The 12,879-nt window shown below is 33.1% G+C and overlaps 2 protein-coding genes and 1 long non-coding RNA gene across 4 annotated transcripts; 1 reads left to right on the top strand and 2 right to left on the bottom strand.

Annotated features, from left to right (window-relative positions):
• Positions 1-2,008: 2,008 nt before the first annotated feature.
• Positions 2,009-4,747, bottom strand: LOC123198532 (lysosomal Pro-X carboxypeptidase-like). The gene is made up of 9 exons (XM_044613218.1): positions 4,305-4,747; positions 4,045-4,231; positions 3,839-3,972; positions 3,643-3,755; positions 3,306-3,549; positions 2,645-2,797; positions 2,453-2,532; positions 2,323-2,372; positions 2,009-2,220 (listed from the first exon to the last, which is right to left on the bottom strand). The coding sequence occupies exons 1-9, from the start codon at positions 4,698-4,700 to the stop codon at positions 2,078-2,080; spliced, it is 1,500 nt and encodes a 499-aa protein (XP_044469153.1). The 5' UTR covers positions 4,701-4,747; the 3' UTR covers positions 2,009-2,077.
• A 1,594-nt stretch (positions 4,748-6,341) lies between these two features.
• On the top strand, positions 6,342-8,859 carry LOC123198543. Of its 2 annotated transcripts, none has more exons than XR_006498057.1 (2): positions 6,342-6,659; positions 6,958-8,859. It is a non-coding gene; the product is annotated as an uncharacterized LOC123198543 (long non-coding RNA). The 2 variants fall into 2 exon arrangements; XR_006498059.1 differs by having other exon boundaries at positions 6,759-7,042.
• Positions 8,860-9,308: 449 nt separating this feature from the next.
• On the bottom strand, positions 9,309-12,174 carry LOC123198524 (lysosomal Pro-X carboxypeptidase-like). The gene is made up of 9 exons (XM_044613209.1): positions 11,587-12,174; positions 11,323-11,509; positions 11,076-11,209; positions 10,705-10,817; positions 10,376-10,616; positions 10,088-10,249; positions 9,887-9,966; positions 9,747-9,796; positions 9,309-9,663 (listed from the first exon to the last, which is right to left on the bottom strand). The coding sequence occupies exons 1-9, from the start codon at positions 11,983-11,985 to the stop codon at positions 9,524-9,526; spliced, it is 1,506 nt and encodes a 501-aa protein (XP_044469144.1). The 5' UTR covers positions 11,986-12,174; the 3' UTR covers positions 9,309-9,523.
• Between the last annotated feature and the right edge of the window lie 705 nt (positions 12,175-12,879).

The raw sequence follows: 12,879 nt of genomic DNA, 5'->3' as shown, positions 1-12,879 counted from the left end.
CACAAGATGTTAAGCAACTTAGAATTCTAAAATAAAATAAAACCCAAAAGAGGGAAAATGTCATTTAATGGCTGTAATGAAGAACCCTACAAGAGTCGGAACTAGTTTTTTTTCATCGAATCAATCATATTAAACATATAAAATTTTGAATCCAGTAATCAAATTCATAACCATTGATTCTACAATCATCACTCTTACTTAACAGTGACCGAATTTATAAAATAAATCGAGAATTTAATATTAAAATATCGTTAAAAGAGATTTAAACACATATACTCTTATATATAAAATTTCTCTATCACTATTCAAACTACTTCTTGAGACGGCTGTATAAATGTAATGTTTATATTTACGAAAGCAAGCATTTTGATAGTTGGTCCTTTTTTTCTTCTAGGTAATGAGACATAAATGTCATATCTTTTTTATGGTGGAAGACAATCAAATTGCTCTCACAATAAAAAACATAATGACGTTTAATTAATTTAACCATCTCTACCCCAGATGTCTTTCAGTGGGGATTTAAATGTCGAGTTCACTCCTGTTTTAGCATAATTTCTTCACCAAAGTAATTATAAGCATCAAACACCAGCAATTTTTCTTGTGTCAATATTTGAGCAATATAAAGATTGAAGATTTATCTGTATTAACTGTGATATATATGCAGTGAACGAGGCATGTTGAAAATCATTTTCCTTGACCTTAATAAGATTTCATCTAACCTTATCTTCATGCAATGAAGGTCTCCTAAAAATATTTCATTAATTAAAATAGTAACAGAATCTCTCAAAAAGGAAAAAAAAAATGTTCTCCTCAAGGGAAGTAAAAAAAAAAAAAAAAAAAATTATTAAGCTTGTTCTGCTTCTGATTTGGAAAGTGATTTTTAGCCCTTGTCAAATTGATCAGTATCCATCACTTTTAAATTTATTTCTGCTTTGATAAGTTTAATCTTAATAACCTAATAATTTCTAAATACATTCATGATCAATTTTATGTATTTGTTATAATTTTTAAACTATAATTTTTACATAAACCCTAAATCTAAAATTTCTAAATCATTGATTTTTTTAAATTTCATATAATTCTTTGTTTGATGAAAATATATTTAAAGTTCCAGAGAAAATATTCAAACAACAAGATAATCTAAATAAGCAGAAAAAAATGCAATTTGAAATTTGAAATTGAGAAAAATGGTTATAAACTAGGGAAACCTAATTAATATATTACAAAATAAGGTGTAAACAAAAGCCCTAATTAATTTTTAAATTGAAAAAAGTGGTGTTATAAAAAATCCTTATTAAGTTTGAAATTGGGGGAAAAGGGTACAAATGACTCTAATTAAACCTAATTAAATAAGTCTTGAGAGAACACCTGGAAGTATACTCAGAGGATAACTTAAGGCTAAAAATCATTAACTTTTTAAATTTTGTTTTATAAACTTTTAGCTGAAAGCGGGCTGGACTAAACTTCAATATAGAGAGTTTGTTTATGTTAAGCTTAAACCAAATCTAATTGCCCAATCAAACTGGTTAAACATAGGGCCTTTGGATTGGCCATGCTGTTTAGCTATCATACCACTATTAGTGGATTTGACTCAAATTGAGACTGAATAAGAGATAGGTTAAATTTAATTTAGTTGGTAAATAGTAATGTCAAAGAAGGAGAACATTTGTCAAAAAAGAATAAAAATCTCTAAAATTGTTATAAAAAGAAAATTTTTGATGTCAATCTTGAGCTCAAAAAACTGATCCTTCATCAGCTCAAGCTTGGCTCGTTGGGGCTAATCCTTCGTTAGCTTAACTTATCTAAATCAAACATTAAATAAGTCAAATCAGTTTAATTCAAATTTATCTTTATATATTTTTATTAAACTACCATTTGAGACATCATATGTTATATAAAGATTGAAACGCAAGTTGTCATTTAGATATTTGATTTGATACAATTTGAAATATTTTCCCTAATAATTATATTTTGTCTTGATTCTCAATGAGGCGTCAACAATAAGGGGCACTAATAAAATTACATATTATTAAATACTTTGAACTAATACATAATTTTTGGCTTTAATTCACCATATCTATTCCTGCTTAAGTGTTCGGAGATCCGCATTATACTTGGATATCCACCCTTCAATAATCTCTACTTCAATCTTACGCTGCTTCACCAGCCAATCTGGGTCAGTGCTAGAATTTGCTGGAAGTATATCCAAGCAGTGAGAACCTGCAAATTTATCAATTAATCTTGCATCATTAATTCATGGATTTTAATAATTTAAGACACTTTGTCTCAAAGAATGATCCTAATTCAATCGCTGGGACTTACCATTGACCGTATGAACCGCGACAACGCTATTTGATATGTTTTCCAGCACCCTGTAATGTAAAATATCATATTAAACATACTCGAACATAGAATAAGTGTAATTTTGTAATAATTTTTTTCGGTACGTTACCCTCCACTACTGTAGGGATCTCTGAGTCCATTGGAGAAAATTATGTTGCTAGAAAATCTTTGCAGAATCAACTTTATATCCTGCAGCGATGAAAATACAAAAAACATGTGAATGCTGATTATTGAATTGTCAATTGTGGGTTGAATGATGAAGATAAAAAATTGAGTGGTGTAAAGAAAAAGGAAGGCTTACATGGCCACCATAATAGGATGTAATCCAATGGGGCCGAGGAGGGACATCATACAGTTGCTTGCATTCCTCAATGAAGCTGCTCATGTTGAAAGGCGAAGGTGGGAACATTGTAGTATTGTCAATGCCTATCGGCATCACCATTTCACTACAAGTCTAAATTCACACCACCCATCAGACTTATTTGAAAATAAGAGTAAATAAAGATAACTTACTTGAAATTTGTTTGAAAATTGTGAGCAATGGAACCTTGTTCATATTGACTGTGCGTTTGTGTAGTTTGTTTGCTTATGAAAGGCATGTTCGATTGAAGAAGTTTTGAATCTCTTGCTTATGTGAGAAGAATTAATACTAATTAATTGTGGGGACTTGACTAATTAATTTAATTTAACTTTAATTATTGTGTTTAAGAGCGTTCACATCATTTTCTTATATGTCAAGTTATGACTAGTCGCCTTTGGCTTTGTGTTTATAGCCAATCAGAATTTGGTACTCTTCGTAACCTAAATCATACTATTGAAGACCCTCAAAATAAAGAACCATGATATTCTTTTACTCTGGTGGTTGTTTTTGTTAATAATAATATTAATTGTATATTCATATTATATGTTTAAAATTAAAATAAAATAATACTGAATTACATGACACAAATTGGGTAATATACCTGCCATCGCCATCCGACACTCGTCTCAGATACATTTATTGGAGAATTAACATAGCAAGATTTTTTTCCTTTATAACCAACAACACCGGCAAATATTTTCCCCAGTAGATCGGTTTCAGGAGGCGCCCCATCGATGCCCCCGCACACCATGGTTACCGGATATTTTGGTGGCTGATTATATTGAGCTGCGGAACAATACATATTGTCCAAGAAATCCTTGAGCTGTGAAGAGTGCTTCAAGGGTCTACTTCAAGAAAATAACCAAATTAGTAATCAATCAAATATAATTTCAATCAAGGAATAAACCAAAACGACGTGAGAAACACTTTGCGATTACTTGCAAGTTTTGAATTTCTCACTAAGAATTGAAAGACCACCAGGCTTGGAAGCAACTTTATCGATTTCAGACCACGACTTAAATATAGTTCGGTAGCACGTTTCACTAGCTTCCTGCACAAACCCATAAAAGACTTTTCAGAATTTTTAGTGAAAAAGACTGTATAACAAAAGTGTCTAATTTTAATATATATTACTCTGAAATCCCTGGTGACAACAGAATAATATCCATCCTGTGGCGTTATGTTGTCAAAATACAGGATGGGAGCAGAGGAGGCTAAAGCTCCGAGAGCAACGTGAGGATATTTCAAGCGAAACCAGGAAGCAAGCACTGGAAATCAATCATAAAAATTCATCAGTAATTGACAGCCTTAATTTTTTTAATGTAACATTCTTCACTTACTTCCTCCGTATGATCCTCCAACGACAATTACAGGCGAATCACGGGCTTCATATTTTTTTTTAATATGCATGATGATTTTCGCATAGTCTGCGATAGCTTGAGCTGAATTGAAATACCCGATAGTGCTAGCATTCTTCAGGGCTTCTTTTCGACTAGCAAAAGGGATAGATTTCCCATAATAACGATGCTGACAAAAGAAAAGATTAAGATTCTGAATATAAATTAACTATTGGAACAAAAATATGGAAAGATATATCTACCTCTATATATACTAGAAGTGCTTTAAATCGGAGGGCATTATCGGGGAGGAATCCGATGACTGATAAATCCCCATCCAAGGGAGCTTCAGCTCCAAGATATGCAAAGATTGGAGAGTTAGAATTTGCGCCACCCCAGTACTTGAAATTAATCACATATCGTTGTTGAAAAGTGGAGTAGCTTTCAGGTCTGTAATTGAAGTGATCAAGTGTTTGGGTGTAAAAAAATGTCTGGAAGTCGTCCGAAATAGGAGCTGACAGAATTTCGGGGTCCAGTAAAATTGTTCCTCTGATTGGACTAAGCCTTGGAATCTTAAAACTTGTATCTGCAGAGACAGGGATCGATGTAACTATGAAGATCAGTAGAAGCCATTGAAGTGAAGGCATTGAAGAGCTCATGGCAACAGAATATTTTGACGGATTAGATTATGTTCCGGGGATTCTGCCAAGCGCATCCTTTTATACTGGGATCGTTGATTAAATATTTAATTATAATCTTTAATTTCTTTCTACCAAAACTTTCATGTCGCTTCTTTGACCACACAGACCCAATTAGTTTTAAAAGTAAGCAGTCTACCCCCTACTATTTTTGCCTAGCAGTCTCAATCGTGCATATTAACTGAAAACAATACCCACTAAATTCAAAATAATATATTAATTCTACGGAATTAAATATTATTTTATCTTTAATTTAAAATAATTGATATGTTATTATTAATACTTAAATTAATAATTATTATAAATACATATAATTTTATCAAAATCCATATTAAATGGGAGTGCCTAATTTCATACCAAAGGGGATATATGTGGTCCAAGAAAATTGCAAGGGGTGTGGAGTTTCACCATATTTATGGGAACAAAATTAATTTACGATGATAGAACAAATTATGACTGCCCACTAGCCAAGTCTTCGGTAAAACTGAACCCTAGGAGTTTGCGCGATAAAATCTAGGTCAAAAGCACAATTTTTTATAATTATTAAAAATTTAATATTATTATTTAATAAAAATATTTTAAAAATTAAAAATTTATCATATTTTTATTTTTTAAATTTAAAAATTAACAAAGTCTACCAAACTAAAATTTAAAAAACTTACACTCTTCCATCAAATTTTTTAAACAATTATTGATAGTTGAAGGTAATGGTATTCTCCCTTTTCTAATTTCTCTCTTAATGATTGATCTATTTTTCACCATCATCAGACGTCATCTTATTGAGCCATGAAAAGATTTTGCTCACTTCATTGCTTCGTTACATGGCAGGCAAAGAGATCAAAACCTTTTTGTTATATAACAGTGTGATAAGGTACTTACCAATGAGACCGGTAATAGTTGAAAATGAACCGTCACTGAGAGAAATCCATAAACTACTCACCTGACCTGACCAGCCATTAATTTATAATACTATTTAATGTTGACCGTTTGAACCACAAATTATTTGACTTGGACAAGACGCAACATAAATCTTCTTCCAATAAAAGGTTGGCACGGTGGTCAGGAAGGTGTGCTCCCTTCGCTGACTTTCTGAGTTCGGTCCTTGGGACCACCGATCTCACAAAAGTGGTAAAATTTATCCGGTTCATTGGGTTAGTCGGGTGTTCAATGAGTCCCGAGGATTAGTCAAGGTGCACGTAAGCTAGCCCGGACACCTCGGTTACCAAAAAAAAAAAAAAAAAAACGAAATACAGTCATAAATGCCAGGCTTTACTTAGTACTGCCCAGCCAAAGCTGTTTGTTTGCCTCTGTAGGGCTGGTTTATAAGTTGAAAATATCGATTAATTTATACCATTTATTTGGAGCAGACAGCTTAATCCCATCAAAAGATTAGTTTTTTACTAAATTCTTATACATTAAATTTTAAAAATTTAACTACTCTTCAATTAATTATTAAAGTTTGAAGCTTTAAAAACATAAATATTCTTTCATTAATTATTAAAATTTTAAAAATTCTTTAAATACAAAATATAATTATTATTTAATAAGTAATTTTCACACCTAATTTTAAAACCTAACAAATTTTTCCTAATCCTAATTTTTGAAAAGTTAGTTTTCCCATGTTACGGTTGGCAATGCATTTTCCAACAATAAAATCCACTCCGACCGTCTAGGAGACTACCTGAAATTCAAAAAAATAAAAAATGGAAATTCGCAACAAAAAATTCAAAACCCAAAAACACCCAATTGAAACCAAATTCGTCTCTGATCTACCCGGGTGTCCTTCAAAGTCTCTCAAAAAGATTTTGTAAAGTCGAAACGCGGAATCTAATCCTGCTGCTACCAGGGGGTGATGATGAGAGAGAGGCGACTTTGTTGGATGAAGAATCAGACTGCTTCTGTTCTCAGTCTTACACGCAGGTGCTTTTTTAACATGTCCCACACTCATTCATTTGCTTGTTTGGGCCGTCAAGATTTATTTTTTTAGTTGAAAGCGTATGTGGGTTTTTTCTTATACAGAGAATGTATGCATTTGCTGCGTGTTTGGTCGGTGGTTTTACCTGTATGATTCTGCTACGACTACTTCTGAAGCTGAATTTTAATAACCATGATTTACTTTGTGAATGTAATAAAACTGAATTTTTGTTCGGATCTGAATTTGGTTGTTTCTGGGTTTTGAATTTTTGCTGCGAAATTTCAATTTTTGTTTGAATTTCAGGTTGCTGGTCTCATAGAAGAGTACCAGAGTGGATTCCGTCACCCGAAAATGAGTTGTTTTTTCAGTTACCTTGGCAGGGGAAAAATATAATAACAGAGAGAAATGGTCCTACGTACATTTCCTGTTCGGTTCAAGTTGCAAATATATATCTTTTTGAAAGCAAGATTAAGTCGGAATGATGAGCATCTCTTCATACATGATTTTCACATGCCGTTTTATCATAATTAACTAGCTCAAAGTAATGAGAACGTATGAAGAAACAATAATTCAATGGCAGACATACACTGACATGAATAAAAAAGCAGCTTTATTCATGTGGCAGACAAAAAAAAAGCTAGACTTGAAATAGCCATTCATGGTAGGACTTCTTATTTGAAGATATGGTCTTGCAGAAGTTCCACTTGAACCATTTCTATTCGCACAAAATTACTTAAAATGTGATTTTCAATTATTATACTGTTGTGATTAGGCATGAGCAGGTGAAATTAGAACCATTGGGTACTAGGCATTGCGGTTCCTGTTCCTATCCAAAACTTGTTTTGTCGTAGTTAGTTTCCGAATTTTATGGAACTAAGATTGTGTAGACAAGTTTTAATTCTACTACTATAAAGAATCGGAACCAACTCAATAATAGGATCCAGAATCAATTTTAGGGTTTCTGATAGGGGTTAAAATAACTATGGTGATTATAGACATTTATGAAACTTTGAAGGGGATTTTATATAACAAAGATAGTTCAAATTTAGATTTTAGAATTGTTTGCAATATCTTGTCAATTTATGGTGCCATTGTAAAAATCTATAAATTTGTTTGCTGCTCTGGTGCTCCATACGCTTCATGCTGCTGCTTCTCTCAGTCTTAAATGTCGCCGTCGGTTCTCAAAAATACCCCAACAATGTAGTATTCTTGATGATTTTGACCACCTTCTTCAAGAATGCACGAAAACTCACCTACTCAAGCAAGTGCACGCCGCACGCCGCACGCCGCACGCGTAAGTCATTGTGAATGGCTCCAGTAACTTTGCTTCATGGCTGCTGCAGTCTCTTCTTTATTCTCGTGAGCTTCTTTTTGAGTCGCAAAAGGTTTTCCAAACAACCCCAGTTCGTTGTTTGTCGTCTTCTTTGTTCTTGTAAATTTTTCGAGGAAAAGGTGACTTCAAAGTGGTGCCTTTGTACAGAACTCTGCAGTTTTCACAAAGTAGTGCCTTCGTATATATCCACAAACAAGTGCATGCGTGTACGTCAATATGCTAAAACTTCAGTTTCTCTTATTCCATCTGAAGGATTTACCCAGGAAGTTGACAATGAAAATGAAACTGATGGTCCACCTGCGGCTACAACTTTCTTCACGCGTAGGTATACGATCGCTATTCATACTGAAATATCTAACTTATTTTCAAATTTAACATTACATAAATGAAGTGTTTTGTCTTTTCATTTCTTATTGATCATATCGTTGATTAGTCTTTCAAAGTTCACTTTCAAAATGACATCAATTTTGGAAATTAATAATAGCAGATTTTCCATAGATGAGATTCCATGCATCTGCTTCAGTCTTACTCTTTTGTTTTATGGTCCAAGATTCTTCAAAGACTTTGAAGGTAGAAAATACGCAAAACTATAGGCCAAAAGAGAAGTCTATAGAATTAGCCACAAGTGTAAACAAGTGAGTCAATTTTGTGATTTCACTTTGATTAGTGCAGACTGCAGACAAAACATGCGTGTCAAGAAAAAAAAAAATTTAAATTATCCTGTAAAATGAAGGGTTATGCAGACCATATCTCATAATTTTGATTCCTATTTGATGACTTCCTAGAATTTAACTTTTGATGTAAGTTTGAGGGCATGGAATGATGTAATGCATATTGAAAGTAAAGTCCATCGTACAGGTTCTGGCTCCAAATTTCTCTCTTTCTTTTTCTGATAAAATTACTTTCATCCATTACTTATTATTATACAATATAAATATTCCTGAAAATTAAATAAAAAGAAGAAGAAAAGACTCATTAGATAAACTTATGTTGTGAATGTAACAGAAGAATTGAAGATGTCCACAAATTGAATCAGGTGGCAGTATTTTTAAAGCTTTTCTTACCGTTTTTTCACGTTATCATAAGGGTGAGTATCTTTTGGATCGAAATTATACAATATAAACACAATTGAATCTACAAATGGTTAGGTATAACAAAAATATGAACGAGTGAATAAAAGTTTGAAAATACATTAAAATTACAAAATTTTACAATTACTTAAAAGTCTTTAAAATTTAATTTACCTTTTTTTTTTTTTTGTCTTTTTTTGAATATAAAAAAGAAGTCAAAAAAATATACTACTTTAATGGTTGGATCGACATTGCCGTTAACTTTATGACTTCAATTATTAATATCCAAACTATCTCCATTCAGACTTATCTACAAGGTAGATAGATCAAAATCTAAACACTATTTTCATCTCCTTCCTCCAAATTATTAAGGATAATACAGTAAGAAAATTTAAGAAATTAAACTCAATCACAATGCTCCTTATTCACCGCACAAGTAAGCCAGATGGTGCATATACAGATCAACCTAGTTGCTTGTCTTTTTGAAAAGTTTTGCATTGTACTCAGCAATCCAATATTCAATAATTTTGATCTCCTTCTCTCTCTGTGCAACCAGCCAGTCAGGATCACTTGAAGTAGCAGTAAGTATATCCAAGCAGTGAGCTCCTAAAAACCAGGAGAATTCACAGTCAAAATCAAAGGATCAAACAAAGGGTGAGAAGGAAACATTTTACACCTAAAAATTATACCTTCATTGGTTTTGACAGCTACAACTGTATCAGATATGTCCTCCAAAACCCTGTAGTTTTAACAAAGATGAATTAGTTTGTGCAATAGAATGAACAAGATTATAAGCTGAACAGAAGGTTTGAGGCTTTTAGCTCTTTACCCTCCAGAACTATATGGGTCTCGCAGTCCATTGGAAAATATGATGTTGCTGGCGAAATTTCCAAGTACAGATTTTATATCCTGCATATGTGATACTGGGTATATGAGTTTCTTGTTTAGATGATTATTCATTGATTCTAAAAGGAGTGAAATTATAAACCCAACTAAAAATATTGATTATGGTTTAAGGTAGAAGGTTTACATGGCCACCAAATTCTGTAGTAACCCAATGCGGCCTTGGGGTTACACCAAAAAGGGCTTGACAGGTTTTGGTATAGTTTTTAATGTCAAAAGGCGATGGTTGGAACATTGTATTTGCATCATTTTCTCCAACTGCAATTGGCATTACCATCTCAGTACATGTCTGCAACTCAGATAAGCCGTTGCGCCGTGGAAATTGAAATAAGAAATCGTCAGGAAAATATGGTATCTTTCAACAGAAAAAAAAAATATGCAAATGCTGTAAAGATAGCATGATTATTCTGAATACCTGCCAATCCCACCCACTCTTATTACTTGGTTGAAGATCAGATATATAATTGCATCCTCCGCTAGAAAAGCTAGAGTTGAGACCAGCAGCAATTTTGGAGAGAATATAAGTTCCATTTGGGACTCCATCGATGCCACTGCACACCTTACTCACTAGATAATCTGGTGGATTATCATACTGAGCGGAAGCCACGTATACTAATTCTAAGAAGTCTTTGAGCTCTTCTGACGAATTTAAAGGACTTAAAAATGCGTGAACAAAGAAAATACCAAAATAAGATCAATCAGTTTTTCATAAGTTTTGTTTTAAACTTGATTTGGACTGATTACCTGCAAGTAGTGAAAATATTGCTAAGGATCTGAAGACCATTTGCTTGGGCTGCAACTCTATCAATCTCAGACCAGGACTCTTTTATTGTATTGTAACAATTCTCGCTAGTATTCTGCATGACCCAACAATTGTCGCATAAACATTCGAACGAGTATAAAAAAATGGAATAAACTTATTTATGCAATATGATGTGATAATATTTAATTGGGTGATTTTAAAGTAAGTTAAAATATGAACAACCATATCACCTAATCATAGGATGTCTCTTGAAATTGTATGAATAAATTTGGATAATTTATTTGTACATAGTTTTACATCTAATTGATTTCCTATGAGTACTTTGTGAGTTTTTTGTGTAAAAATTTCATACCTTGAAATCCTTGGTGACGACAACATAGTAGCCATCTTGAGGCGTTATGTCGTCGAAGTAGAGAATTGGTGCTGACGATGCCAATGCTCCAATCACAACATGTGGATATTTCAGGCGTAGCCAAGATGCTAGCACTGGATTTTTTGAAGTAGAATAATCAAACCAGCGATTGATAATTCGTTATTGGATTGCCACAATGCAAGTAACAACTTTATTTTGGCAGAAATTAGTAGTTTAATTGACTTACTTCCGCCGTAAGATCCACCAAGAGCAATAACAGGACAATTTTCTGCTGACAGGTTCTTTTTAACGTCAATGATCACCTGTGCATAATCTGCCAAAGCTTGTGTTGAGCTGAAGAATCCAAGAGTGCTGGAATTTCGAAAAGCCTCATCTTCGGATCCAAATGGCATTGAGTCACCGTAATATCGATGCTGTATAGAATTTTCTTTATCAAATTATTACATGTATTTTTTCACCCATTGAGTTATAAGATGAAGCACATGCTTACCTCTATATAAAGCAGGAGACCTCTAAACCGCGAAGCAAGATCAACAATAAATGCAACATAAGGGATGTCTCCGGCAACTGGAGACTCCTCGCCTGTATAGACGAAGATGGGCGAGCTAGTATTTGCCCCACCCCAGTACTTGAAGTTGATAATGTACTTCTGGTTGAAGGTGGCATAACTCTCTGGTTGATAATTGAAATGATCCAGCGTTTGAGTGTAATTATATGCAATAAATTCTGCTGGGAGGTCTCCATAAGAATTCTCACTTGATGAAGATCCCTTTATTATATGAGATCTTAATGACCTAAGAATAGGATAGCTCGCAGTTACATCAACATGTAAAGCTGTCAACACAATTAGCGACAATGGAAAAACTTGAAAGAAGAACTTCAGTACCATTTTGAGCTGCTGAATTCAGGTTCTTCCTACTCTCCCATATATGGAGATCCTATAATATATATGTCGATTTTAGGCTCTTGATTACTTCGTCATCAATTCACAGAGTGATGGTTGACATTTTTGGAGCCAGAATCTCTGGAATATACTAGTTTTGATGGTCTTTACAAGGAATACAGCTGATATTATAAAAGTAATAAAATATACTTGTAGTTAATTTCTGTTACTCGAGAACATGTTATAGGAGGCCATTGCTCTGTCTCACATTGTTGCAATTTCGCTGGTTTTTGCTTTCATGCAGGGAAATATCACAGAAAGGAGCAAAAGCTAAGAGTTAAACAGCTCTGATGTTTTAAAATTATTTGTTCTTCTAGATTGGGTAACATCTAGCACAAATATATAATTTTATGACTGTTATCAGCCAGATGAACACAATTAGTCATAGCATATAACAATTAATAACATATCACATAACTTATTTCAGTTTTGTAGCTATTTGTAGAAGAATATTCTGATGAGATTCCACATTGTTTAGGTTATGGTAGGAATGTCAATAGAATTGGGCATTATTAATTTGTTTGCCGAGTTTGATCAAGTTAAGGTTTTTAGAGGTATTTTGTAAAAATATATTGAATCTATAAGCGTGAAGATCGAAACACATATTACACATTTTTGGTATCCAGGATCAAGTTCGGATATTAGCTAAGTATGTTGGGTCTATAAGTATGAAAATTGAAATTCATATTACACAAAACTAATTAGTTTGTGTTAAGATCCAATCGACCACATTTATGTATCACTCACTCATATTGCTTTTATTTAATATGAGAATTTTTAGTCTCCAACAGATTTCATTAGCTTTTATTTTTGTTTGAAACTTGTTATTTGGATCTTGTA

Source organism: Mangifera indica, chromosome 2 (genome assembly GCF_011075055.1).
Source record: "Mangifera indica cultivar Alphonso chromosome 2, CATAS_Mindica_2.1, whole genome shotgun sequence".
Lineage (NCBI taxonomy): Eukaryota > Viridiplantae > Streptophyta > Magnoliopsida > Sapindales > Anacardiaceae > Mangifera > Mangifera indica.
Note: the sequence above shows the minus strand (reverse complement) of the source record. Positions and strands in the feature narration are given on the sequence as shown.